The sequence below is a fragment of the Rhinolophus ferrumequinum genome, chromosome 20 (assembly GCF_004115265.2).
Source record: "Rhinolophus ferrumequinum isolate MPI-CBG mRhiFer1 chromosome 20, mRhiFer1_v1.p, whole genome shotgun sequence".
Classification (NCBI taxonomy): domain Eukaryota; kingdom Metazoa; phylum Chordata; class Mammalia; order Chiroptera; family Rhinolophidae; genus Rhinolophus; species Rhinolophus ferrumequinum.
In genome coordinates, this window is record NC_046303.1 from 33780983 (window position 1) to 33808111 (window position 27129).

At 42.2% G+C, this 27129-nt stretch overlaps 1 protein-coding gene across 1 annotated transcript; it reads left to right on the forward strand.

Moving 5' to 3' along the window:
* Window positions 1-2930: 2930 nt before the first annotated feature.
* LOC117012128 (protein lifeguard 1-like) lies at window positions 2931-21235 on the forward strand. The gene is made up of 10 exons (XM_033088060.1): window positions 2931-3040; window positions 6105-6376; window positions 9468-9546; window positions 10265-10318; window positions 11026-11116; window positions 14441-14478; window positions 14560-14647; window positions 16313-16402; window positions 19014-19061; window positions 21083-21235. Coding segments are annotated over exons 1-10 (915 nt in total). The 5' UTR covers window positions 2931-3038.
* The last annotated feature ends 5894 nt before the right edge of the window (window positions 21236-27129 follow it).

Consider the following 27129-nt stretch of genomic DNA (forward strand, 5'->3'; position numbering starts at 1 on the left):
AGCTGATGGCCATCCAGTCACAGCTGATGACCATCTACTATCTGAGCCAGCACCTTTCCACGTGAGGCCGAGAGCCTGGAATCTGCACTCCTGGCTCTGTCTCCACACATGTCAATTATACTTCAATATAAATTTAAGAGGGAAAAAAACAATTTATAGAACAGTGTATAGAATATGATCACTTTGTGTAAATTAAAAGCTACGTGTCTGTGATGTGTACTTTTTTTAGTCATTTAGACAAGAAACTGTTGACAATTGTAGCCAACAGAAATGGTGAGAAAGGGAGACTTCCACTTTTCATTTTGTACCCTTTTGTATTTTGTATTGTTTGAACATTTTCCACCACATGCATGCATTTTTAAAATTTAATTAGAAGGAGGAGGAGGAAATAGAACAAAAGAAGGAGGAGAGGAGGAAAAACTATCAAACGGAAAAGAAAATAAAGGCAGATTTTTGGCCCTAAAACTCCTCTCCCAGCTGGAGGTAGTGGTATAGAATGAACAGTACCTGTTTCAAAGCCTGACAACTGAACCTTTTCACTGCAGCTCTGTTCTTTTGTAAAGCGAGGAAGGTGTTGTCCACACCAGGGCTGTGTGAAGATATGATCCGTTATTGTGCTTGGCACATAGTAGTTCTCAGTGAATAAGTGGGGCTTCTCCTTTAAGCAGCAAAGCTGTAGCATCACAAAATGCTTATGCAGAAGTACTAGAGTGAACGAAAGTAGTGTGCTGTGAGGACAAATAGGACGACTATGTGGAGGTGATGGGGGGTCAGGTCAGGAGGTGAGGAAAATGGGTAAGGAAAAAGAACTCGGGGAGGCACTGTAAATGAAGGCCCCGGCCCAATTCCCTGCTCCCTCCTTGGCCTTTCAGGAAGAGCATGAGCCACAGTGGTCAAGCCCCAGGGCTGCCTAAGGTGTCAGGAGGGAGATCTGAGAGAGAGAGAGAGAGAGACAGAGAGCGAGTGAGCTGTGAAAACAGAAATAAATACCTCCCAAGGTCTTAAAATTAACACTAAGGGAAAGGAATAAAGCACAGTTCCCCCGGGAATTATCAATGTCAACATGTAGGCTAATTTGCACGATTTAAGTGTTGCATGATTCATTAATTAAAACTCTTAAAGTGAAAAAAAGAGCAGATGCGTAAAATATATCACAAGCTGGTTTCAAAGAGATACTGTTCACCACGTTTTGTGCTTGGTGGGGACAGGCCGTGCAGGATTCCCTTACCACTCCGACCCTGTCCTGGGTATCTCAGGGGCATCCTGCCACTGAGTCTCCATTTACTCACCTGTTATAACACAGCTCGTAAGGTTGCTGTGGGGGTTCCATGAGTTAGTACCTGTGAGGTTGTAAGCAACTTCTACATCTGGTAAGTGCCTGATTAACATCAACTCTGAGGCTGATAAGATAGGAGGAGGTGGGGGGGGAAGGGGGAGGCACCATTTCTTCCCACCAGACTGGTCATTAGTTATACCCCTCCCCCTCCCACAGAGAATCTTGAAAAAAATGTAATTAACTGAAGTTGCCTATTAACATTAACAAACTAAAGAGAGACATCGTGGACTGGACCGAGAGACAACAAGTGAGACCTATGAAACCGTAAGAAGGTACAAGGGAAGAGAGCCAAGGCAGATGTTCTTTTTCCTTTTTTATCCTCAGGAGGGGCATCATGATATTTCTGTCTCCCACTGCACTCATACCTTCTAGGTTATAACCTAACAGAACTCCTTTCTGTTCTGCATGTGTGCTCCGTGGTTCCCAGACCCGGGAGTCGGTTCAAGGTGTTCCCTTTGCCTGGAATATGCTTCCTCGCAACACTTTAAACCCGACTCTACTTATCTTTCCAGAATCAGCTCATGCATCACTCCCTTCAGGAAGCTTCCATGCCAGAAGTCTTACCCCCTTTCTCCAACTCCCTGACTGAAATAGCTATTAATATTTCCTGTTGTGATTCTTCCTTTCTTCTACCTTAGGGTACACCTTTGTACCTGTGTCTCCTCCACCGGACTATGAGCAGGTTGAGGAATGGAAGTTTGCTTTTTTCTTCTTTGTGTCTCTTACTTTCCCATGCATTGCATACAGCAGGCATGCACTAAAGTAGCAGTTTAATAAGTGGGTTAATAAATCAATGAGCCTCTCTCAGCAACAGTCTCCATTCAGGGCAAGTGTCTACTCCCATTCCCCTCCTCGCTACCCGCCACTTCATCATCTGACGTCTCTCACAAACAGCCTGAATTAGGCCTCCCCAGGTCCCCCCTGGCCGGCAGCCTGGGGTGGACATCTCCCTGTATCATGGGGGGGCATCACCGTCGTCATTATCCACCAGGAAAACTAACACCTGACTAATCATAAACCAGTCACTTATGTGAAAGAAATGTGCAGGATCCCTGCTGGGGAGTTTCATAGGCATCTTTCTCCTGCTTGGGAGAGGTGATGACATGATGGGGAAGACGCCACATCCTCCAGAAGCCTTTTGCTAAGACTTCAGGACACTCCCTGACATGGAATTGGTTTTGGAGATTCAGATGTAAGCCTCCTTGAGACTCAGCACAAAATACATCAGCCATGACTATTTGACCATCATGAGGCCGGGCAGATGGACTGGACTTAGAGCCCCTCTCCTAGGTGGTGAGGTTGGTGAACCACCCCACGCTCCAACTGCCACTCCCCTAACTGTCGCTCAGAACTTCGCTTGCAGTCCCAGTGCCTGCCTGTCCTTTGGATGACCCGGGGCTTAGGAGCGAGGAAAGCTTTTGGAAGAGCAGGTGAACGCTTCATTTTGTGGTTCAGGGACCAGCCAACTGTAGTTTCCTGAGGAAATCTCAGCTGCCTTTGATTTTTGTTTGTTTGGTTTCAGTTTTCAGTGCTTTGAAAATTTTGCTGCATCTCCCCCTTCTGATTTGCAGGACCGCTGGGGAAGAAACCAACTTGGTTATTTGAGCATCTTTTAATGCTTCTGAGCTGTGTATGAAGATTGCTTTCTTCGGAGGAGCTCCAGATTTTATCAAAAAGAGAAATATTTCTTTTTCTCTTCAAAATGTAAATATTTCTTTTCATATAAATAATAAATGCTCATTATAAAAACGTATACAATTCAGAGTGTATTTCCCAACTCTGCTGTGTTAGAGAGAACTATGTTAACAGTTTGTAGTATGTCTTTTCAGCCTGGAAATGTGTGTGTATAAAACATTCATGTGATCTTACTAAATATTAATCTCTAATAGGGCTTTTTTTAAATTCAAAAGTGTATAAAGTAATACACAATAATCCATGTATATCTGCCTTTTTCTTGCCAAAATTAATTTAACCATTTCCTGATATTAGATATTACAAACAATGAATGATATAATGAACTTCCTTATACATGTATTGTTGCCTATTTGTGTGGGTATTTTTATGGGATAAATTCCTAAAAATGTAACTATCGGGCCTAAAATAAGGCACATTTTGAGTTTTGATAGATGCTTCCAAATTACTCACAAAGAAAGTGTACACACCTGCCAACTCCTGTGTGGTTATCTCAGGACTGACCCAGACACTGGACACAGTGGACACATTGCCTGGGGCCCACGATAGTTTAGGGCCCCCACAAGTCATAATGTGGACCTGGGTTATCCATTTCCCTACATCCTTACAACCCTGAATATTATCTTTTTAGTTTTTGCTAGTCTGTTATGCAAAAAAACAAAAAAAATATATACAAAAAAACATTTCACAATTGTATCGTACTTGTACTTCTTCGGTTATTTCTGAGGTAGGTATTGTCTCCTAAGTTTATTGACCATTTAACTTTCCTTTATGAATTGTCTATTTATGTTCTTTTCTCATCTATTGAAATGCCAATCTTTTCTTAGTTAAAAAATTCTTTTTACAGTATAATATTTCACAATTTTGCATTTCAGGTTAACTGGTATGTTTTTATAATAATATTTAAATTGTTCCTGTACTCCAAATCTGTCAAGCATTTCTTTTATGGTATCATTCTTACAAAGGCTTATACAAATATTCATTGATATTTTCTTGTAGAATATCTATGGCTATTTATGATATCTTTGATTCATCTGGAATGCATTTTTGTAGAAGATGTGAAATAGCTATTAAACTTTGTTTTCCGAGCATACCTAATTGTTCTAACACCATGGGACAATAATTTAAAATACCATTTTTATCAAATATTGAATTCTTATATATACATAAGTCTATTTCTTGAAACTTTTCCATCCTATTGATCCATTTATCTATTGCCATGCTAGCACCACACTTTTCATTACATAGCTTTATAATATTTTAATTTTTGATAGGTAAATCACTTCTCCCCTGTCCCCCTGCACCCCGTAATCCTTCTCTTTCAATTATTTTTCTTGATTATTCTCACACATTTACTCTTTCTGATGAACTTTAGAGTTACATTTTCAAGTACTGAAAAAAATCCCAATGAATTTTATAAAACTTTAGCAATTCCTTTGAGGGAAAGGGGCATCTTTACAAAACTATGTCTGCCTCTCCAAGAGTATGTTGTTCTGTTCAGACCTATTTACAAACGTTCCCAGTTGGCCTTCAGTTTGTCTAAGTGCTTGCCATCTCAGCGATCTCCTTCTCAAACGCCTCCATGGTCCTCTTTATGGGACAAGAGGCCAGCAGCAGAGGCTTGCTGAGTCTTTTTGTCCCCAAGAGGTTAATGGGGGCCTGCTCTTTTGCCATTTTTGGTCCACTGAGTACTGGTTTTCTAAGAATTGTGTTCTGCTGCAAAGCACGCTGGCAAAGCCACCACAATTCCTTCTCTGGATGTCTGGTCCCTTTGCTTCTGCTTTTGCCTGCACTGGCTCATTCTCCACACTATGCGTGGTATCATCTTTCTAGGCAGATCCCTGTGGTCTGCTGCTGGAAAACCTTCGGTGGTTCCCCGGTCTATTAGTTCCTTATTGCTGCTCTAACAAATTATTACAAACGTAATGCCTTAAAACAACACAAATTTGTTATCTGGAAGTCAGAAGTCCCAAATTCAGATTCACTGTGCTAGTATCCAGGTGTCGGCACGGCTGCATTCCCTTCTGGAGCCTTTAGGGAAGAATACATTTCCTTCCTTTTTCCAATCTCTCAAGGCCTGCTTTCCTTGGCTCATGGCCCCGTCCTCCGTCTTCAAAGGCAGCAACTGGATCGCTCTGACTTCTGCTTCTGTTGTCACATCTCCTCCTCTGACTCTGATCCTCCTGCCTCTCCTTTAGAAGTCTGATCGTAAGGACCCCTGTGATTCTACTGGGCTCACCCAGGTAACCCAGGATCCTATCCCACATCAAAGTCCTTAATCACATCTGCAACTTTCCTTTTGCTATGCAAGATAACATATTCGCCGGTTCCAGGGATTGGGATGTGGACATCTTTGGGGGACAATTATTCTACCTACCACAACCGTGGCCTTCAGGATGAACTTGGCTTGCCAGCCCCTCACTGACCTTCCCCCTCTACTCCTCTGCTTAAGCTCATTCTACTCTCCCCTTTGAACTCCCTGCTCCAGACACAGGAACTTCTCTTAGTTTCTGGAACCTACCCTCTCTGCGTCCTCCAGTCCTGACGCAGTCTGATTCCTCTGCCTGGGACAACCTTTCCCCACCTCTTCGGCTAACTCTTACTCATCTTACAGCTTTGGCTTAAACCTCACTTTTTCTGGAAGCTTTTGATAACTTCTTCTACTCCTTGCATCTTCCTCCAGACTTTGTTAGGGCTTTTCATATCATCCTCCATTGTTCCTGGCCCTGCTTATATTATTGTTTGTTTGGTTATCTTTTCTTCCAAAATGTAAGCTCGCCAAGGGCAGAGGTGATGAGAGCAGCTCCACATTTGGCACATAAGAGGGAACGTATTTAATTTCTTGCTGAATGAATTTATAAACATACAAACTTCATATTAGAATGCAAGTAGTTTTACTTTATAGGTCTCATCTTAAAAGTATTTGTTCATCATTGATTGTTCAACAAATACTTATTAAGCACTGACTTGGGACCTACTGAGTCAAGGGAATTAAAATTAAAGAAAAATCATTTGAATGTTATGAGGATATAGTGGTATGATCATAAGGACCTGAATAACAATTCTCCCCCTCCAGGAAAATGGACTTGGAGGTCAGTGAACCAATAGACTTTAGTGCTGGAGACCATCAACACCTGATCCGGAAAGCAGCAGATGACAACATCCAGGCCAAATCTAATCGGTCCTACAAAACGTCACCTTCACTTGGGCCACAGCAAACTCATGGGAATCCACATTCAAAGGCTAGTCAGCGAGTGGATACCTATGTGGTACAAATTTCAGAGGAGACCGCCCCCAATGACAGCAGTACTGTAGCCAACCCATTCTCAGAAAGATCTATCCGCAGAGGTGAGAATAAAGAAATTACGTTTTTTGGGAGAGAAAAGCGAATGTTCTCTTAAAATGTTTCCACAGAGTGGATTGTTAGAAAGATTGGATTTTGCGTTTAGTTTTTCCCAGTCATGCTTTACCATGACACATGGTATAGGGCTGCTATAACAGACAACCCCCAAGCTGTCCAGGGCATTCAGAAATTCATAATACACATAGTATAGGGGAAAAATTGTGGTTTTTCTGAGGAAATATGAATTAGCCATTGATTGTAGAATGTTCTTACCTACATGCAATGCAATACAACAATACTGGCTTAAGTTTTAAGGAACATTAATTCAATGCCCTAGATATTAATTTTGTATAGAAAATACATTCAATTGTGAGTAACAGAAACCTAAAAAAACTGTGGCTTACGTAAATGAGAAGTTTTTTGTTTCATAAAATATGAAGTTCAAAGCAAATGCCACAGGTCCCCATGACCACTCTGCCACCGTTAGGCCTTCTTGGGGCCGGGACAACTTGAAGGGGGACTTTGAGCTTTGATTCCCATTGCTGTCTCCCTGTGGCCCTTACCCTCCATCTTGTGGCTGGAAAGATACCTTTTGGAGCTCTAGCCTTCCAAAGGCAAAACTGAGTCAAGGCTCGTCTGCTGTCCAGACAGTACCAGGAGGCTCTCCCAGGAACCACACCCAAGAGTTTCCAATTACATGTCACTGACCCTGTCTGGACCACATGGCCACCGCCAGCTATAGTTTTTCGGCTGAGCCCATTGCCACCTTTAACAAGATCTGTGTTGGACCGTGAGGAAATCAGGCAGAATGAATGTCACTCAGCAACTAGCCACCTCAGCCACAGGTGCCAATCCTTTCTCACTTGGTGTTGTGCAAGGGGAACAGCACCGCATTGGTCCTTACAACAACCCCCGAATGAAGTCGTTGTAGTGCCATGTCACAGATGAGGAACTGAGGCTTAAGGCGTTATAACTGAAAACATGTGACGCCTCCTCACCACCATTAGAGTTCACTATTTGTATCTGCCTCTACTGGAGGGCAGTGGTTGCCGTTCCCCCTTAAGATTATGTAGTATATAAAAAGATAAACGTGCTATGGAAAAGAAGGAAAAGTATAGCAGGGTAATGGGTTAAGAGTTACGGGGCTTGGGGGCGGTTTTTTACAACAGCTTTATGGAGATATAATTGACATATCATAAGATTCACTCCTTTTACGTGTACAATTCGATGTTTTTTAGTATATTTACAGAGAAACTCATACCATTAGCAGTCACTCCCCATGTCTTCTTCTTCCCAGTCTCTGCCAACCACTAATCTACGATGTCTATGGATTTGCCTATTCATTTCACATAAACGCAATCATATAATATGTGGTCTTTTGTGATTGCCTTCTTTCACTTAGCATAATGTTTTCAGGGTCCACCCACGTTGTAGCACGTGTCAGTACTTCACTCCTTCTTTATGGCTGTATAGTATTCCATTGCCTGGAAAGAACACATTTTGTTTATCCATTCCTTATTTGACAGACATTTGGGTTGTTTTCACTTGTTGGTTATTACAAATAATGCTGTGATCAACATTCATATAGGAGTTTTTGTGTAGACATATGTCTTTATTTCTCTTGGGTAGGTAGGTACCTAGGAATTGCCGAGCTGTATGGTAACTTTATTTTTAACATTTTAAGGAACTGCCAATTTTTTCCAAAGTGGCTGTACCATTTTACATCCCAATCAGCAATGCATGAGGGTTTTTGTTTCTCCAGATCCTCATCAACGCTTGTTATTGCCTGTCTTTTTTATTATAGCCATTCTAGTGTGTGACATGGTATCTCATTGTAGTTTTGATTTGCATTTCCCTAATGACTAATAATGTTGAGCATTTTTTCACATGCCTATTGGCCATTTGCATATCTTTTTGAAGAAATGGCTATTCAAATCCTCTGCCCACCTTTTTTTTTTTAAACAATCATTTTATCAGCTGTCATGATTCTGTGAGTTGACTGGGCTCAGTTGGGCAGTTCTTGCACAGGTTTTGATTGAAGGCTCATATGCAGTTTTCATCAGATGACGGCTGAAGCTGCAATGACTGTTATGACTCCCTAACATGGCTGGCAGTTGGTGTTGAGTTTTGGATCTCTTCTTGTGACTTGAGATGCTTATCATCACATGGCAGCTGGGTCCCAAGAAATATACCAGGTGGACAAGCTCCAATGTACAAGCTGTTTATCAAGCCTCTGCTTGCATCACACATTCTAATTTCTCACTGGGCAACTTACGTCATGTGGCCAAGCCCAGCGTCAATGTGGGAGGGCACCGACTACACAAACTTTGCCCATTTTTAATTGTTATTTGTCTCCTTGTTATTGAATTGTAAGAGCTCTTTGTGTATTCTAGATACAAGTCCTTATCTGATATGGGATCTGCAAATATTTTTCCTCAGTTTTTGGGTTTTCTTTTATTTTTTTGATGGTGTCATTTGAAGCACGAAGCTTTTACTGTTGGTGACATCCAATTTATCTGTTTATTTCTTTCTTTGCTTGTGTTTTATACCCCATACCTACCTTTAAAAAAATTATTACTTAATCCATGCTCACAAAGATTTATACCCATGTATCCTTCCAATAGTTTTATTTCTTATGTTTATATCTATGGTCCATTTTTAACTAATTAATTTTTGTGTACGCATGACACAAAAGGGGTCCATATTCATGTTTTTATATGTGTATGTCCAATTGTCCCAGCAGCATTTGTTGAAAAGACTATTCTCTCTCCATTGAACTGTTCTAGCACATTTGTTAAAAACCAATTAACCATAAACGTAAGAGATTACGTTTTATCTTCAAAATTTTGGGGCTTCTGTGGATAAACCCTCAGATCTCCAATAAAACACTTTGAACATCCAGACTACTTTCCACAATTTCTGCAGAGCTGTATTTTGTTGTTATTAAATTGGCTAACTCTACACTAGTACTCCCTGTCACGTCCTCAAAAAATCAGAGGAGAGATTTCTTTTGTTACTTATCTAAAGTAGGTAACTACATTTACATTTTTTACTTTTGAATATTGTGTCATAAAAATAATGTTTCTGTCTCCTCAGCTTTCATGATAAAAGTTTTCCTGCTTCTGTCAGTTCAGTTGGTGGTCACTGGGGCAATTATCAGCATGTTTCTTTTCTGGTAAGTCTTTGTTACTGATGTAAATTAAATATTATGTTGTGCACATTAATTCTTATTGAATCACCTTGTTTTAATTTTGATCATTAAAAAAATATTTTTTGTTAGTCAGAGGATATTTCTATAGCTTTTTGCTTTTCCAAGGCAACTCCTAAACCAAGATATTTGTAGATTTCTAGAGTTTTATTTCAACTTCATAACCCAATTAATTTTTTTCTTACTCTTATGTTGAGCACTATTTTCTTATTTCCCCTGAGATATTTCCACAGATAAAACTGGATGAAGGAAAAAAGGTGAGATTATTGAGGCCTTGCACCCTGGAATCCTGTTAAATGTAGCAATTATTTCTGGGACTATGACCCATCACTGCTTAAACCCATCCTATGAAAATCCCTATTTACAAACAAATATACGAGAAGTTTATTTCTTTTGCTTTGAATACATATCAACCCCAGTATTTTTTTTTAAATAAAAGTCTTCACTAGGGCATTTGCATTTATCCAAATTTGACTTACAACTTATGACTGTATCTTTTAATGAATCTATTTTAAGAAGCAAAATTCAGTTGTATGTTTCACTGTTTCCTTATCTATCTGTCACTGTCAATCATTTAGAGTTTCGCCCTTTCTCCTCAGGAGATTGTTTTACTTTTACTTAAATATTACATTAGTTACCAAATTAACTACTTAATTTTGTAAAACTATTAATTTCTTTTAACCAGGATGACTTTAAAAACTTGGGTGCTTGAGAATGCCTGGTTCACTTATGCAATCTTGTGAGTATTATTGGATTTAATAAAAAGTGGTTTTTCTATTAGCTATTGATCAAGGTTCTTCATTAAAAATTAGGTAAAGATATAATATTCTTGAAATGACAAAATTATAAAGATGGCAAACAAGCAAATTAGGAGTTAGGGAGTGTGTGTGTGTGTGTGTGTGTGTGAGTGTGTGTGTGTGTGTTACCATAAAGGGATGGGATGAGGGAGATCTTTGTTGATGTTTTAATGATGGGATAGTTTCAAATCTTGATTGTGGTGTTGGTTACAGGTACCTACACATAGATTTCTGTCATAGTTCTATGATATTGCATTATATATACACACTGTACCAATGTCAAGTTATTGGTTTTGGTATTCTACTCTAAATATGTAAGATGCAATCATTTGGGGAAACTGAGTAAAGAGTACACGGGACCTTTCTGTCCCCCGGCAACTTCCTGTGAATCTACAATTACTTAAAAAAAAAAAAAAAAAAAAAGAATGCACAAGCTGTCTGTGGATAGCAATGAGAAAAGTTAGTTTTAAAAAAAGTTAGTTTTAAAAGCTAAAAAAAGAGGTAAAGGTAATAATCCACATTTTGTTTATAATATTATACTATCAGGTAATATCATGATATCTATGTCTCTATCTATCTATCTATCTATAACACATCACATGATATAGTCATTGGAAGCAAATAACACATGGTTTTAATTTATCCTCAGGCCAGCATTTTTCGTTGTATTTATTGTACTTGCTTGCTGTGGGAAACTCCGCCGTCAGGTGCCTGCAAATTACATTCTCCTGGGATTATTTGTAAGTAAACCTTGTTAGCACCTGCTGTAGCTCACCTCTAATGAAACATAATTTTGTCACATTATTAAGTTCATTCCTTTTACTGTGGAAAATCTTCCTGTGGAATAATATAAATGGAAATTATTTGTGAGACATCCTCTTGGCTGAATTCTGGTTGTAACGAAATAATAAACTTACTTGTGAGACAGCATCTACACTCTTTTAGTAAGTTGGAGAATTTAGGACCCTTGGCTACTTGCTTTGTGCAGGCAAACTCGCCTCTGAGAGACCACATGGGAAACCCACTTCCACATCTGGGCTACGATTCAGGAACAGTTAGCCTGATTATCGCTGGACCTCTCTCAGGCACAACAAACACACTGTGTTGTGGAGAGTGGGTTCCACGTTTAGTGCACAAACTCAAAACTTTATTTTTGTAAAATTTATTTTATTTCAATTTCAAGTCTCACGGGGAGCAGAAACCATCTCAGTTCTGCTTCTTCTATTTCCCCACCTTGCATTTCCGTTCAGGAGGGCTATTGCAGGGTCTTACAGTTGAGGGCTAGGGGGATTCTGGTCCTTGGCTTTTCTCAGTTATCCATGTCTGGTTCCTGGTTCACCAGCGCCTCCTTGTGGAGCTTCCACTCACAAGGCCTCACCACATCCGCCCTTTGTGGCTCAGTGCTGCTCTGGGCCACAGACGCCTGTGTGGCTACCTTCCTTGCAGCCAGTTCCTTTCTGTGCTGCTCGTGGGGACTCTAGGATCCTGCCAACTCTTAACAGATACCTGGAGCTCCTCGATTTTTAAAACCTGAGTAAAATCTGAATTTCTGTCATTTTATCCCATCCCAACCCAGGGGTTAGATCCCTGGAAGGTTAGATCCCTGGAAGGGCTCCTCTTCAGGGACTCCATAGCGTCCAAGCAACATTTCCCTTTTCCCTGACTCTTCTTTCTGCTTCCCAGTCAGCTAAACCTCTTACCTCCTAGATCTAGTGTTCTCTCTGAAATTCATTGATAGTTAAGTGTTTGCTCCTCTTGGAAAAATCCAAACAGTCTTAATGTGATTCCGTGTGTTGGCAAATGATTCTTTCTGGGAGAATTTGCGTTCCCTCCCAAGCACTGTTGACTGCGGTCCCATATGATGATTCACTTACCAATTGATTTATCCCTCATCTAGTTCCATATCAGATTTGAAGTAGCTTATTAAAATATCTACAGTATAAGACACGATAAATTGGTGGGGAAATATGAAGGAAGAAAAAATAAGGGTAGGAAAATAAAGCCAGTTGTTAGATTAGTGCACAAAATGCGTACCTTATTAGGAGCTTGGATTTGGGTCTGCGCCTCCTGGTGGTCAAAGGGAGCAAGGACACATGGCCTATGGGGAGGGTCAGCGTCCACACGGTGCAGAGAGCGTCCAATGTGATTTCTATGTCGGGGAGAATAGTTTCCTCCCGAGGCTTTCTGGAGACCACATTTGGGCATTTCCTCAGCTTCCAGAGCATTGACAGGCCTTTCTTAGGTGGGGATACCTTGCTCATTACCCAGATGAGCAAGTGGGCTCCTAGTTCCTGCACAGACTACACTCAGGAAGGGATGTGGGCTAAAAGCCAAACAAAAAGACAGTAGGAATCCTGCAGCAGAGATGACGGAGCTGGGGGTGGGAGGTGTTTTTCCAGAAATTTTTGAATTTTAAATTTTTCAGTGCTTTTAATGTTTATTACAAAGTTACTGGTCTCCAAGGAAGCTGTCATCTTAGGTTTTGTTGTCCCAAGGCAGGTAACAGCTTAAGAGAAGAAACCTCATAGAGGGGCGAAGAATTAGTTATATTTTCTAGACTTTACATTGGACAATATATGGAGAAAACCATTTCAGAAAAGGAGTTGAGGAAAAAGAAAAACACTCTGCTTTTGTCCCATATAATTGTGGCCCCTTGAGCCCATGTTCTGAGCTCTTAAAACCATCAGGCAGGTTTGACTTCTAAGGCCTCTTGTTACTCACTCTTGGGAAAACTGAAGGGTGGCTTCTGGCTTGAAGTCATTCCTTCTCCCTCCCATCCTCCGTTTCCCCCCATTCTGTCTGTCTGTCTGTCTCTCTCTCTCAAACGCACACTTCTTTCATGTGCTGCTGAACACGGAGAAATATGAAGCAATTGAGCAAGTAGAAGAAGAAAATCTTGAGAGGAACATCGGAAGACAGCACATTATTAAAACATCTTGTGTATGTGGAATAGATACACTTTTTGTTTTTAAACCTACTATGGAAATAAAAACAGCTTACTTGGTATGTTTAACAAGCTAGAGAATCAGGCACTTACTCCCCGGGTTTGGGAAATCGAGAGGCAGTCCAGTGTTCTGGGGACCTGAGTTCTTTTCCAGTCTCTGATCCTGTCGGCCAGCTGGAGAAGTTCCAAGGCCGTCTAGCGGTCCTCGCACTGCAGTTAGGATGTGTCCTCATTTTTATCCCCTGAGACTGGAAGATTCTTTTCTGGCTCTTGCTGGTCAGCAGAGTCTCTGGATTCACCTTTGACAGAGCCTCATGCTATCAGCTGGGGAATGTCCCCGGGCCCTGCAGCCGCTGCTGCCCGGCTGCCCGCTGTCCTGGAGCCTGGCTGCAGGCCAGGGCACATGCTCATTACCTTTTTTGGTCTCATCCTCCGGGCTGACTGCCTGCTGGCTCTCAGCTCCTGTCTCCCTCCACACTGCCCCATCCCTGCCTCCATGCACCCACAGAAATCCTGCACCCCAATGCAGCCCTCCTCCGAGCCTCGGATTGGCATCGACAGGTGTAGCGCATGTTCTGTGCGTAAGTGCCCTCCAGCCCACCCCTGGGTCTGAGAAGGGCTCAATCCTCATCCTACCTCTGAGGTTTAAGAAGTATTTTATTCTCACCCAAGCACCATGGGAAAGGTCAATACTGAAACTGTTGGTGAAGCATTAGTAGAAATAGCATATCTTGCTCTGATAAAATATTTATGATTTTGTGTGGATGGCCTCATTTGATTAATGACAATATGGTCTACAGATCAACTTTCTAGGTTGGTTTCCATATTCCTCATCAATACATATTTAAGTCACTAAGTATGTTGAAAGTTACTGTTGGGTCCTAAGAAATTTCTACTAATAAAGGAATTTTCTCTTGTCAGTCTTAGGGAGAATGTTAAGGACATGTTTAGTTCTACTATTTGGGCTTATAATTAGTTGCCCTGTGGCTTGTGCACTAGGGTTGTGCCTATTCCCTCCTGTCCGTAGGCCCTGTCGAAACACACACACCTCAAATCATCTCCTTCAGATTCTGGGCCTCGGGAATCAGGCTTCTGATTTATTGTGAATTTTGTTTTTCAGACAATTCTTCAAGGTCTACTGCTAGGAACCGTATCAGTGTAAGTCTTTGTTACACATTTTCTTTTGTGTGGGCTGTTCTTAGAATGTACGTGAACAATAATCATAATCTCTGGTTTTAGTTTCTATAAAGCCGAGGAGGTGTTATGGGCAGTAGCAGCAACCGCTCTGGTGACGTCATCGCTCACTTTATTTGCTCTTCAAACAAAAGTGAGTATTATTGAAACAGATTTCTGTCCTACGGGAGGGAGTGTGTGGACACGTTCCTTTGCCCCTCCAGACCCATCTCCTCCCTCCTCCTTCCTGCTCTCTGCTGTCCTGTGGGACTCGCCTCCATGGCCTCCTCGTCTTCTGGCTTTCCTAGTAACCGCATTGAAACAGTAAAAAGAAACAGGTGAAATTCATAACATATTTTACTTAACCCTCTCTATGCAAAGGATGATCACTGGAACAAATAATCAATATAAAAAAATATTGAGATAGTTTACATTCTCTTTTTCGAATTCAAATCCAAATTCAGTGTGTATTTTATAGTGAGAGCACATCTCAATCTGGACTAGCCGCGTTTCAAGTGCTCATTAGACACATGTGTTAAGAGCACAGCTATAGACAAATTTTTAGCAGCATCAGAATCACTCGGAAAACTTGTTAAACTAGACTGCTGGGCTCCACTCCTGGGGTTGTCCAACAATTTGCTGCTGCTGCTGGTCTAGGAACCACACTAGGTGATGTAGGACTTCAGATTATTCTCTTTGTGTGTTGAGGGTATGAAGTGAGAGGGGAAATAGAGGAATTAGGAAAATGCTCTTGCAAGAAAATATCTTGGATTCAAAGGCCTTCTTTTGATGCACAATCCAAAATTTTTCAGTCAGAAGTTGACTGTTCCTCTTTCTTTAAAAAAAAAAAAATCTGGGGCTGGCCCGGTGGCTCAGGCGGTTGGAGCTCCATGCTCCTAACTCCGAAGGCTGCTGGTTCAATTCCCACATGGGCCAGGGGGCTCTCAACCACAAGGTTGCCGGTTTGACTCCCGCAAGGGATGGTGGCTGTGCCCCCTGCAACTAGAAAACGGCAACTGGACGTGGAGCTGAGCTGCGCCCTCCACAACTAAGATTAAAAGGACAACAACTTGACTTGGAAAAAAGGCTTGGAAGTACACACTGTTCCCCAATAAAGTCCTGTTCTCCTTCCCCAATAAAATCTTAAAAAAAAAAAAAAAAAAAAACGCTTTAAAAAAAAAAAAAATCTTAATTTCCCCCAGGAAATTTGGTCAATGATTTATAAAAGCAAAATCAAAAAGCATATTAATAAATTTCAAAATTACAAAAGAATAATTAACAGTAATTTTGGAAAGCTTAGTATATATTTTTTATTAAAATATATGTATACTAATGTGAAAAAGGTACCCAGTTAACATCTTGGTCTTTTTCATTCTATTAATGTACTCTACGCACGATTTTAAAAATATGAATAATTGTGATCAAACTATACAAATTTACATCCTACTTATCCAACGTACATTTTTTTATTAGGGGAAATTTTATATACATACAAAAACAGAATAAATCTAATGAACAAAAAAATCTAATGAACCCCCATGTGCCCATTACCCAGTTTCAAAAAGGATCGACTCTTGCTCCTTTGGTCTCATTCATACTTCCTACCCTCTTCTCCCTGCTGAAGCAAGTTCCAGTCAGTAGGACAGTTTTTATGTAGCATTTTCAGAGGTTGGGGCTCATTCTCGGAATGGACCAGGGTAAATTATTAGCAAATGGGCCAGTTTCTGTCTATGGGGTATAAAATGCACCTCGAAACATCCTGAAATTCCTTATAGGCGAAAGCTGAGTTGTTTTTGTGTTGTTTGTGTTTCCTCCTCAGTGGGATTTCACCTTGTTAAATGGAACGCTGTTCGTTTTAGTCTTCATACTTATTATCTATGGAATTCTCTTAATCTTCATACGATCATATGTAAGTGGGATCTCATTTGGAAACCTCAGAGAATTGTTAGAAATCCAGAGTGAAGTTGTGTCAGTCTGGATCCTCTGAGAAGCAGACCCCGAGATGGGGGAAAAAATGGGAGGACTTTCAAGGGAGAAATGTCTATGAGAGAAAAGGAGTGGGGGGAGCCAACGAAAGCTGGGAGAGCCATCAGACCATGATAGCAGATGTGACCCCAAGTGAAGGAAATCCATGGGAGCATTCTAGACATGGTGCTAAGGAAGGTTCAGCAAGGCCATGAGCGGATCCTGGAGCTGAAAGCGGCCATCAGAGCATGGCAGTCCTGCGGCTCCCACCAGTGACTGAGAAGTGGAAGCGTGGTCCAGCAGAAACTGCAGGGGCCTGGTCAGTTACGTGCCTTCCAGGTGCTGGAGGCCTGTGAGATCCGTCCTAGGGGCTGGCCGGCACGGTGTGGTTGGGGTACCATGGACAGGAGGTCTGGGGCATGAAGGTGGAGCTCTTACGCTACACTACAGCTGTCCTCTAAGAGGCTCTTGGAGTGAAGCTACCCACAGGGCAGATGAGCCTCCTTCTCCCGTAAGTAGGTGCTGCCTGTTTGACATGATGGGAGTAAAGAGATGGGCTTGTTTGGACTTTTCCCACACCAGCCTAGAGGAGACTCCTTATTTGCAATTCCAGCTTTCTCTTTCTCTCTCTCTTTCTCTTTCTTCCTTCATTCCTTCCTTTCTTCCTTCCTTCCTTCCTTCCTTCCTTCCTTCCTTCCTTCCTTCCTTCCTTCCTTCCTTCTTTCCTTTTCTTTCTTTCTTCCTTTTGCTTTAATAGATTCATTGACTTCTTACTAGATGTCAGACATAAGACTATGTGTTTTTCACAGAGGCATCAAATTTAATTCTCACAACATTCCCGAACAGTACGGACCTCATAAGAGATAAGAGAACAGGCTCAGAGAAATGAAATAATCCATCTGAGTTCACAGGGGGAGTAAATGGGATCAGAGCCAGATCTGTGTGACTCCGGCGCACATGCTCTTTCCAGTGCCACATTGCGCCATCTGTGGACTAAGGCTGGAGGGGTGGAGAGGTAGAGGCACAGGATCTGGCCCTGTGGTCTGGCTGCCAGGGGCCCCTGTGTGGAAACCCTACTGGAGGCCAGGTCCCCTGAGGACTGGCCTGGGGTCTGTGATCATTTTATTAACACCCCAAGCCCAACTTGGTCCAATTGCTGAATCAGAGACCTTCTTTGGCAACAAGTGGACTAAGTCATCTTCAGACATATAACCAACAGTTCTGCCCGAATTGGTTTATCTTTATGAATGACCATATAGGCTTATAGCTTGGGAGGCAGCATCTGCATTTTAGAGATAAACTCAAAGACATCCCAAAGGTATGCGTGAAAAGGCCACAGTGCTCCATTTATTGTTATTGATGGAGGCAGAGATATTGGTAGTAATAACAAAAATACTTACTAGCTGGGTTGCATAGGTCTTTACAATAGGTGCAGTGAAGAAACTGTATTTCCTACTAGATAGATGAACCCTTGTTCCCATTCTAAATTTCCTTTCACAAATACCTACCATATATAATCTTACACAGATGTTTAAATGGAAGACTTTGACAAAACCTGGTCCTGTCAAATATATGCTTGTTTGACGTTGGCAACTTTGAATTCTTCCGACTCAATCAGGTGTTTTCTTACATCAGCTCAGTCTGGAAACTCTGTGCCTCTCACACTGTCACTGACTCCTGATTTCTCCACGACCCTTCACTTGTTAGCAGAATGCGCTGCCCGTCCCTCTAAGACAACTTTCAAAGGGTGAACGCCATTGTTTTTCTCAGTCGTTGTATATCACTTCCTTATCCTCTCCCCATACAGAGCCAAACCCGTTAGCATTTAGACCAGTCCCATATTCTGATCAGGGCTGTCTTGGTTGCAAGGAACAGATGCTACTCAGACTAGCTCGAGGCAAAGACCCAGCGAATCTCACGGAAATCCAAGGTGGGAAGGAGTCCGGATTCACAGGGATGGAAACCCCGCCTTCTTCTCTTGGGCTGAGCTGATTGGCCACCTCCGCTTGTACAGTAATAGCTCAAGCATTAGCCTCTGCTGCTTGGATCCCTCTAACCTGACAATTGATTTCTGTCTGGCCTGGCACATCTGTTTGATCCTTGTCACATATAAGAGGCTCCTGGTCAGGGAAGAGATTCCCTGCTGTTGGCGTGGATGTCTTCCACCTCTCCTTAATCAACTCTAGCAGTGGTGTGTGAGGGTCACTATGTTCCCAGAGCACCTGTTCCAAGAGGCAGATTCTCTAGAAGGGCTACATGGATGGGCCCAAAGTGAAACATACCCAGTACATTCCAGATGCCCTGCAGTGCAGGAGATGCACGCATGAGCGCTCACCTGCTGAACCTTCTTTGGCATATGCAAGGCTAGGTTTCATTTGCTTGCTGAATGCAATTGAGTGGGTGCTGTTGACAGACTATGTTCAAAAAAGATGAATTCCCCCACAGATTTGACTTGCATAATATGGGGTCCTTATCTAACAGCAGAGGCCTAAGTGAGCCTGTTCGTTATTCCAAATCTTGTTCTTAACATGCAATTGTTTCCTGTCTTTTTGCAGTGGTTACATCTATTGTATGCTGGACTTGGAACTGTGATCTTCTCACTTGTAAGTCCATTTCTCTCTCTTTGATAAAGAATATGGTATATGCGTATACAGCGCACCCTGAGCCCTTGTGCTAAGCTTGGAGTCGAGTAAATACTTCACTGGAAAGCCCTCCAGGCAACTTCCTTTCTCTGCTTCTTTTATAAAGATAATTTTTTAAGAGCACTTTTAAGTTCACAGCAAAATGTGGCGGAAGGTACAGAGATTTCCCATATACCCCTGCTCACACATGCATGGCTTCCCCTATTATTAATATCACTCATCAGAATGGTACATTTGTTACACTGATGAACCTACATTGACCTGTCAGTATCACCCAAAGTCCATAGTTTACATTAGGGTTCACTCCTGGTGTTGTACATTCTGTGGGTTAATGAATGACATTCCAGGTTCATGGTATCACAGAGTATTTTCACTGCCCTAAAATCCTCTATGCTCGCTGCCTATTGATCCCTCCCCTACCCCCACCCTCTGGCAGCCACTGACTGTTTCCAAGTTTTGCCTTTTCTAGAATATCATATAGTTGGAATCAGACAGCATGTAGCCTTTTTTAGTTTGGCTTCTTTCACTTAGGAATATGCATTTAAGATTCCTCCATGTCTTTTCATGGTTTGATAGCTCATTTCCTTTTAGTGCTGAACAAAATTCCATGGTCTGGCTGGACCACAGTTAATTTATCCATCGACCTACCGAAGGACACCTTGGGAGCTCCCAAGTTTTGGCAATTTTGAAGCTGCTAGAAACATCTGTGTGCAGGATTTTATGTGAACATATAAGTTTTCAACTCCTTTGGGTAAATACCAAGGAACGTGATTGCTAGATCATATGGTAAAAGTTAAAAACTTGCTCCAAAATCGCTGGAATCAGACATAGGGAGAGGGGAGGAAAAATGGGGAGAAGAGACTCGGTGGTCCAGGTGAGGCACCGTGTGGCATCCCCGCCCCCTCGGGTTTGGCTTCCTTCTCTGCCCCCTCGGATCACTCACCTGATCTTCCCGTCTCGGAGGCTGTTACTCACTCGCATCTGCCTCCACTGGCTTGTTTCCATATCACAGGACAGGATGCTAGTCGTGAACGGGTGTGAGGCTACTCAGTTCCTTCCCTCTGTTCCTTCCCTCATTCTTACAAGCCCGGCTGGGGACCAGAATACAGGGAGAGCCAATACCTGAATCACTTGGGATAGGTTTCACTGAAGTAGATGTTTTTCTAAGATAGATTATTTAAAAGAATCTCTCCTCCCCCTTTTCCCCCCCCCCCCCCCCATGAAATGTCTGCCTCACAGCACTAGGCTCAGTCTAGAGTCTGGATAGAAAGAAGTGAGGAGCCGCTTGCTTTCTTTTCCTCCCTCTAATGCACTCCCGCTGCCGGGGTCTGCTCACTTTGCAACAAACACAAGCATGAGAGGGCTTGCTGACTTTTTTCTTGATGATTTAGGAGCTCAAAATTTTACCTACTGCAGCTGAGCTAGCACGATTGTTTGGGGCATTATTTAACCATATATAAATTGCCTCCTCATTCTATTTTTGGAAATATTGACATCATCATAAAGTCATCCCCAATATCCGAGTTTGAAAAATGCTGTCACCCAAAGCTCCAAGAATTCAGAATTATTGCTGTGTGTGAATCTAAATGTTGGGGGATCACCTTTATTTTCATTCTTCGTTCAGCGAGAACTTGTGGGGAGATTGCAAACACAGGGCATTTTGCAGCTTATCTCTGTCCAGCCTGCTCACTGGGTCCACATCATTGGTTAAAGGCACAAAGGTTTCTGGACTTGGACAGCAAAGCAAGGCTCACAGATCTGGTCCCACCAGATTCAGGAGGACAAAGCACTTGCTTTAACAGAGTACAAACATGGGGACACTGTGAATGGCTGAGGCTGTAAGAAGAACATCTAGCCGTAAATTGACTTTCTGCAATATATTTATTGATGCTAAAATATTTTTTTTCAGTTCATTTAGGACACTTAGTTGATAGAAATGCACAATTTACCTAAGTAGCTAATTCTTCTTTCTTTTCGTTAAGTACTTGGTGATGGACGTGCAGCTGATGATGGGAGGGCGCCATCATTATTATAAGCTGGACCCTGAAGAGTATGTTTTTGCTGCTCTGAACATCTACTTGGATATAATCAACCTTTTCCTTTTTATATTGCAACTGATTGGACTGGTACGGTAGTCACATGGCCAACGCTGGCTTGTGTTCGAAAGTGGAAGGAGGGATATCTGTGAAGTGTCACCAGGCTCACACGTGCAGAGGTTACCACTTTGTAAGTCCTTTTATTAAAAAAAAATTTTTAAATACTTATTTTTATTTGCCAATGAAAGCAAGCATTCAGTAGATGGTAGCTATAGCTGTTATATTTTTAGTTCCATTGTCACACTGCAAAACTTTCTGGGGGACATTTCTGGTTTTTAAATTCAAAAGATGAGTATCAAAATTACATACTTACAAACCTTTGTAAAATGCCCATTACTTTGTTGAAGTTTTCCAGGCACTATTTAAAGCTGTAAACAACATCCCTCTATATGAATAAAGTTGATTATAGAAACCTGTATTTGCTCCATTCTCTTCTCTTTATTTGGACATTTTGGCAGCCTTTTTTTAAAAGAGTAAGGTAAATCAAAGAATCCTACCTTTCTCCTGGATTCCAGAGTCAGACTGGTGAGAATAATAGTATCTCCCTGGCAGGGGTTCGAGAGGATCAGTGAAGTTCACGTTACCTGCAGGACAGAGCCTTACCTGCTCGAGTCACCTTCCCACTTATCCTTCTGGCCTTAACTCAGAGACCACCTCCGCTGATTGTCTGCGATAATTGGCCTCCTTTGAAGTCCCATGATATTTTTTAGACATTATTATAATTTTAATTGTGATAAAATACACATAACAAAATTTACCATCTTAACCATTTTTAAGTGTACAGTTCGGTATCGTTTAGTCACATTATTGTTTAACCAATCTCCAGAACTTTTTCCTCTTGCAAAACTGAAACTCCATACCTGTCAATCGACAAGAAGTCCCACACATTTTGCACTGATGTCTTTACACATCTTACGTAACGGATTTGATTGCTCTCCCGAAGGACAGAAACTGTGGAAGGAACTTTACATCCCTCCGGAAGCCTCACACCTAGTGGTGAGAGATCCTTGATGAGAAAAACTTCCCAGAGATGGAAAAGCTTACCCTGTCACTTCCACCCGAATGATGTAGACCTGCGTCTACATCCCTGCCTCACCTGTTTCTAATTCCAGGTGTTGGCCCAGCTAGTCTCTGGTGCTTGCCCCAGTAGGAAGCATCTAAATCAAGTCTGCAGGATGAACAAAGGCACAGAGTGGGCCCACTCCTGGTGTGCTTCGGGTGGTCCAGAGAGGGAGCTAGAGAAAGATTTATGTGGAGGGATGGTTGTGCCAGGTGATGGAGGAGCTTAACTTTCAGGTTCAGGATTTCAGACTGACTTGTAGGCACACGGTTTTGATTGCAGTACCATGGGGAAGGCACTACTCTAGGAGAGTCAGTCTGGTGATGGTGAATGGGGTAGGGTGGAGAAGAGAGATATGAGAGAGAAAGGTCATAGAAGGGCTAAGGGAATAGCATACCTTTAAAGTACTAGAGGACAGAACTAGGATGATAAAGGAGGTAGAATGAATCAATCATGTGATCAAGATAATGGACAAAAAGGGTTGATGAGAGCTGATGTCTGGATGAACCTGCAGGGCAGGGATATCCCAGAATTTACTGTGGGTAATTATCACTAAAATAAGGTCATCTTAAGAAAGGAGGAGATGGCTTCGGGAGTTGTGAGATCATATGATACCTCAGTTTAGATATTTTGAATATGTGGAAGCAGGGGAAATGTTAACTTGGACGAGATTTGGGAGCTCAGAGTTAGGGATACAGAATTGGAGGCCATCATAGCTCTGTGAGAACAGAGGCTGTGAGAACAGATGAAAATAGTCGGGAATGGGAGAAAAAGGAGAGCCCAAAGATCGAACTTTGGCAATGTCCATAATTAGGAGATGGCAGAGAAAGGGGGTGAGTCACCAAAATATGGGAAAGTTGAGAGCACAGCATCACGGAGGCTGCAAAGACTTCAGGAAGGTACTGCTGCGGTGTAGCTATGATTCCCTTAGGACTGTGGTGCTCCGGGCCCTTGAGAATGCACGACGTTGTTTCATTGAATCTATATCAAAAGGTCAAAGCACAAGAAAACTAAGAGCAAACCCATGGATTTGACAATGACAGGTAGGAACACTTGTGGAATGAGAGGCCAGACCCCGAGGGAAGGGAAAAGAACAGGGACAGGCAAAGGTTGTGTGTGTTTGCCTTTTTTGTTGTTGTTGTTTTTTTTTCACTTTCCAGGCTAGGGGAAAGTTTGGACATGTTTGAAAGCAAAAAGAAATGAAGGTATTAGAAATAGGGAAAAAATCAAAGTGAGTAGGGCTAGGAGGAGGAGATAGCCTTGGACAGGCCGAGGGTCCTTTTCTTCCAAAACGAGAGAGAAGGGCTGGAACATTCACCTGTGTCAGCTTCTTTCAAGACAGAGGAGACTTTGAACAAACAGGGAGGAAGGGGGCCTGCGAACCTGTGCTGGGGGATTAGGGTTTGGTGGCCTCTGGAGGCTGTTAGATCTGCCTTCCCGGGACTGTGCACGCGGGAGCAAGCCAGAGAGGATTGGGATAACTCCTTCCTCCTCTCTCAGAAGTATTAGAGGAAGTAAGCTGTGAATAAGGCAAGTGAGCTGCTCAAAATCGCCACAATCAAGAACAGAGTTCCACTGAAGAAAACTTTTGAACAACAGTGGATTATAAGAATTCTGTGATGACTACCGATCATGGCAGCATAATTCCTTTATCATCAATCTGAAAGGGATCGACTGGCCAGAGATTCAGACTTGGGCTAGTGTTATGTGTACAGTCACTTTTTGATGCTCTGGTAATGCAAATTAGGCTAAATAGAATATAATGAAAACTTAGAATCAGATTGAAAAATAAAGACTGTGGGAATAAAGAGCTTATTGGGGAAGGAAGTCCCAGTCCTTCCAGTAAGGAGGTTAGTCCTGGTTCTCCAGAGGTCGAAAGTCAATTGTAAGGTAACTTTGGTTCCAACGTGGAACCAAAGCGAACGTTGACTGGGCAAAACAATTTGCAATTCCCATTTCTGTTTTTTGCTGGTGCCAGACATTTGTGTTACAGGTTTCCTGTGACTCCTTTTTATCCCAACAATTGCTTTAGAATGTTTCTGCCATTTCCTTGGTCCCCCTACAGGAAACCAGGTGCCAACAGAGGCCAAATTTTGAGTGAACTGAACCTTCAAAGTGCAATTCTGAAATTCTTAGTGGTAGCTAAGACTCTAAAATTGTTGCAAGCTGAGCCCCTGGACAACCAGACACTTCTTGCCCTCCTGTTTGTTATCCAAATTGCAAACCATTGGAGAGATTTAGGCAGGACTGAGAGAAGCCTGGAGATCACAGCAGACATTAGGTATGTAAAATCTCTCGGGCTTTGCTGAGCCAAGTGCCTCTGCCTTCTTTCAAGTTGCTCAGGACTCAAAAAGCTACCACTTCTACAAAGGGGGATTCCTGACGTGAGATGAACGTGTTATCCCCACAGAAGTTAAGAGATGGCCAAGTGTGGAAGAACTTCAGTGGAGAAAGGAAACAGAATGAGCCTAGAACCGAAATCACACCATACAATACACACACAACACACACAGAACAACTTTGAACTGGATCTTGAGCGAAACGAAAGTTGTGGAATGTTAGGGGCTATACCCTACGAAGAACTCTTATGGAGATAGGGAAGAAAAAGCAGGAAGCCTGCTTTGGAGAAAACAGGGAAAATATCAAGGTATGAACTGCTCTGGTACCAGTCCTCCTAATACAAACATTATGCATACGAACAGTTCATTTACACCAGAGTTCAGAAAACTAAGGCCCCTGGGCCAAAGCCAGTCTGTTTTTATAATTAAAGTTTTATTGGAACACAGCCACAGCCATTCATTTATTCCTATGGATGCTTCTGTGCTACAGCAGCAGAATGAAACAGTAGTGACAGACTGTATGGTCCACAAAGTCTAAGATATTTACTGTTTGGCCTTTTACAGAAAAGTTTTGCCAATCCCTGATTTACATGATTAAAATGTTAAGATCCTAATGGGGGAATTGACAAGCAGTGTGTTTGAACTAATTTTTATCGAAGCATAAAAGCTATCATAAGTTGCTTCAGGAAGTCAGTTTTTGGTAACTGCTAGTTGAATTTCTGAGAATTCTGCTATGTATAATACATAGATGTAGGGAGTACATTTATCTGTTTGTCTATCTATCCTTTTTACAAATCCAACTCTTGGCAACTCAAGCAAATTTTGCTTTTAAGTTCTACGGAATGTACATAATTACTTCTGTAGAGTAATTCTGTCTCAAGTAACCTATATGCTTCCAGGGAAGGCTTTTAAGTCTGAACCACTTCAGTATCTGGCATGAAGATAAGAGGCCACTTGCAGCATGGATGAATTCTGCAGGAGGAAGGACAGGAAGTTAGATGGACTCTTCTGGTCTTTCTAGAATTACTTACCGTCGAGTTTCCTTTCTGGATTTAACTAAACTTACAGATCTCGAGAAAGACAGAATGTACGTGCTGCAGTCACATACCTCCATTCGATTACCCGCTGTTTCAGATCAGCCCTATCTCCATTACTTCAGTAGAGTTACTTATTGTGCTTCTAATCTCTTATTACTACCAGCAAAGTCCTAAAGATGGGTGTAGGTTCTGAAGTGTGAGCAAGTAGAAGAGAAAGAAAATTTAAAGCCACCCAGCAAAAAAACCTGGGAGGACCCTCTAAAGTTCCTGGGTCTGGATATCTTAACAAACATCCCTCTGTGTACACCTGCCATAGGTTTTGTACCAAAGTCATGGTGAATTAATTCCATACAAGAAAGCAAATTCAGCGGGAAGGGCTGAGGTTTTTCATGTTCTCCTGGCATCAAGAAAACCTTCCTGCATAGAATAGGAACATGCTGGCCAATTTCTCTCTTAAGTTTTAGCTGTCCCAGCACATGAGGCATTGCTGTTGTCTCGGCAATGTTCCCACCCACACAGCCTACTGTGTGAGTCTACTGTAGGTGCCATTACACAGTGGTGACGACTTGATTAAAAGAAATTCTCATGCTTCTATGACAATCTCTCTCTTTTTTTTTTTAAAGGAGGGCGCAGCTCACAGTGGCCCATGTGGGGATCAAATTGGCATCCTTGGTGTTATCAGCACCACACTCTAACCAACTGAGCTAACCGGCCACCCCTATGACAATCTCTTGATTTCTGCATTTAGTAAGAACTCTGAGCAAGACACACCTGTTAGGGTCAGTCAATCAAATAAGTAATTTGTTTTCAATATTAGAAATTCATCTTTTGAGTAGAGTCCATAATTTGAAAATCTGTCACGAGTGGTCCCAAATCCAATGATACGTAGCACATTTATAAATCAACTCGACATGTCCATAACATGCAATGCAAGCTTACCCCTGACAATTTTGGAGATGTTACTCCGGATGACACACGCAAGCCTCCATTGGTCAGGCATTCAGTTTCAACAAGAACCTTAGAACCGGTTCGTTTTATAGCTGCCTTTCTCTAAAAGGATGTAGTTGGTGGCTGTGTCCGGCAGGTGGCGATGTTGTACAGGGAAACCGCCTCGGTACTCGGGCTGACATTAAGTGTTTTAACAAAAGGAGTGATTTCGCTTTCTCCTGGGCTACCAGAAAGGGGACAAGCAGGTAGGCAGGGGAGCAAATCACGCGCCACCATCACCTTTCTACCCCTGACAATTATGAGCCAGGTACTTTGGCCATGTAACATCCATTAGACATTCAGATTTGGAAGCCACATTACACCTAATCGCCCCCAGGGCCCCACCCATAAGGAAAGCCTCCCTTCCCCACCAGTGTCCGAAGGCCTTTTTCCCAGCTGAGGAATCTAAGATGTGTGCAAGTCAGGAGATGCAGAGGGTGGCAAATGATATCCCCCAACCAAGAGGGTGGGGAGCACAGGAGGCGGGGAGGCCCTGTGGGGAGGAAACTA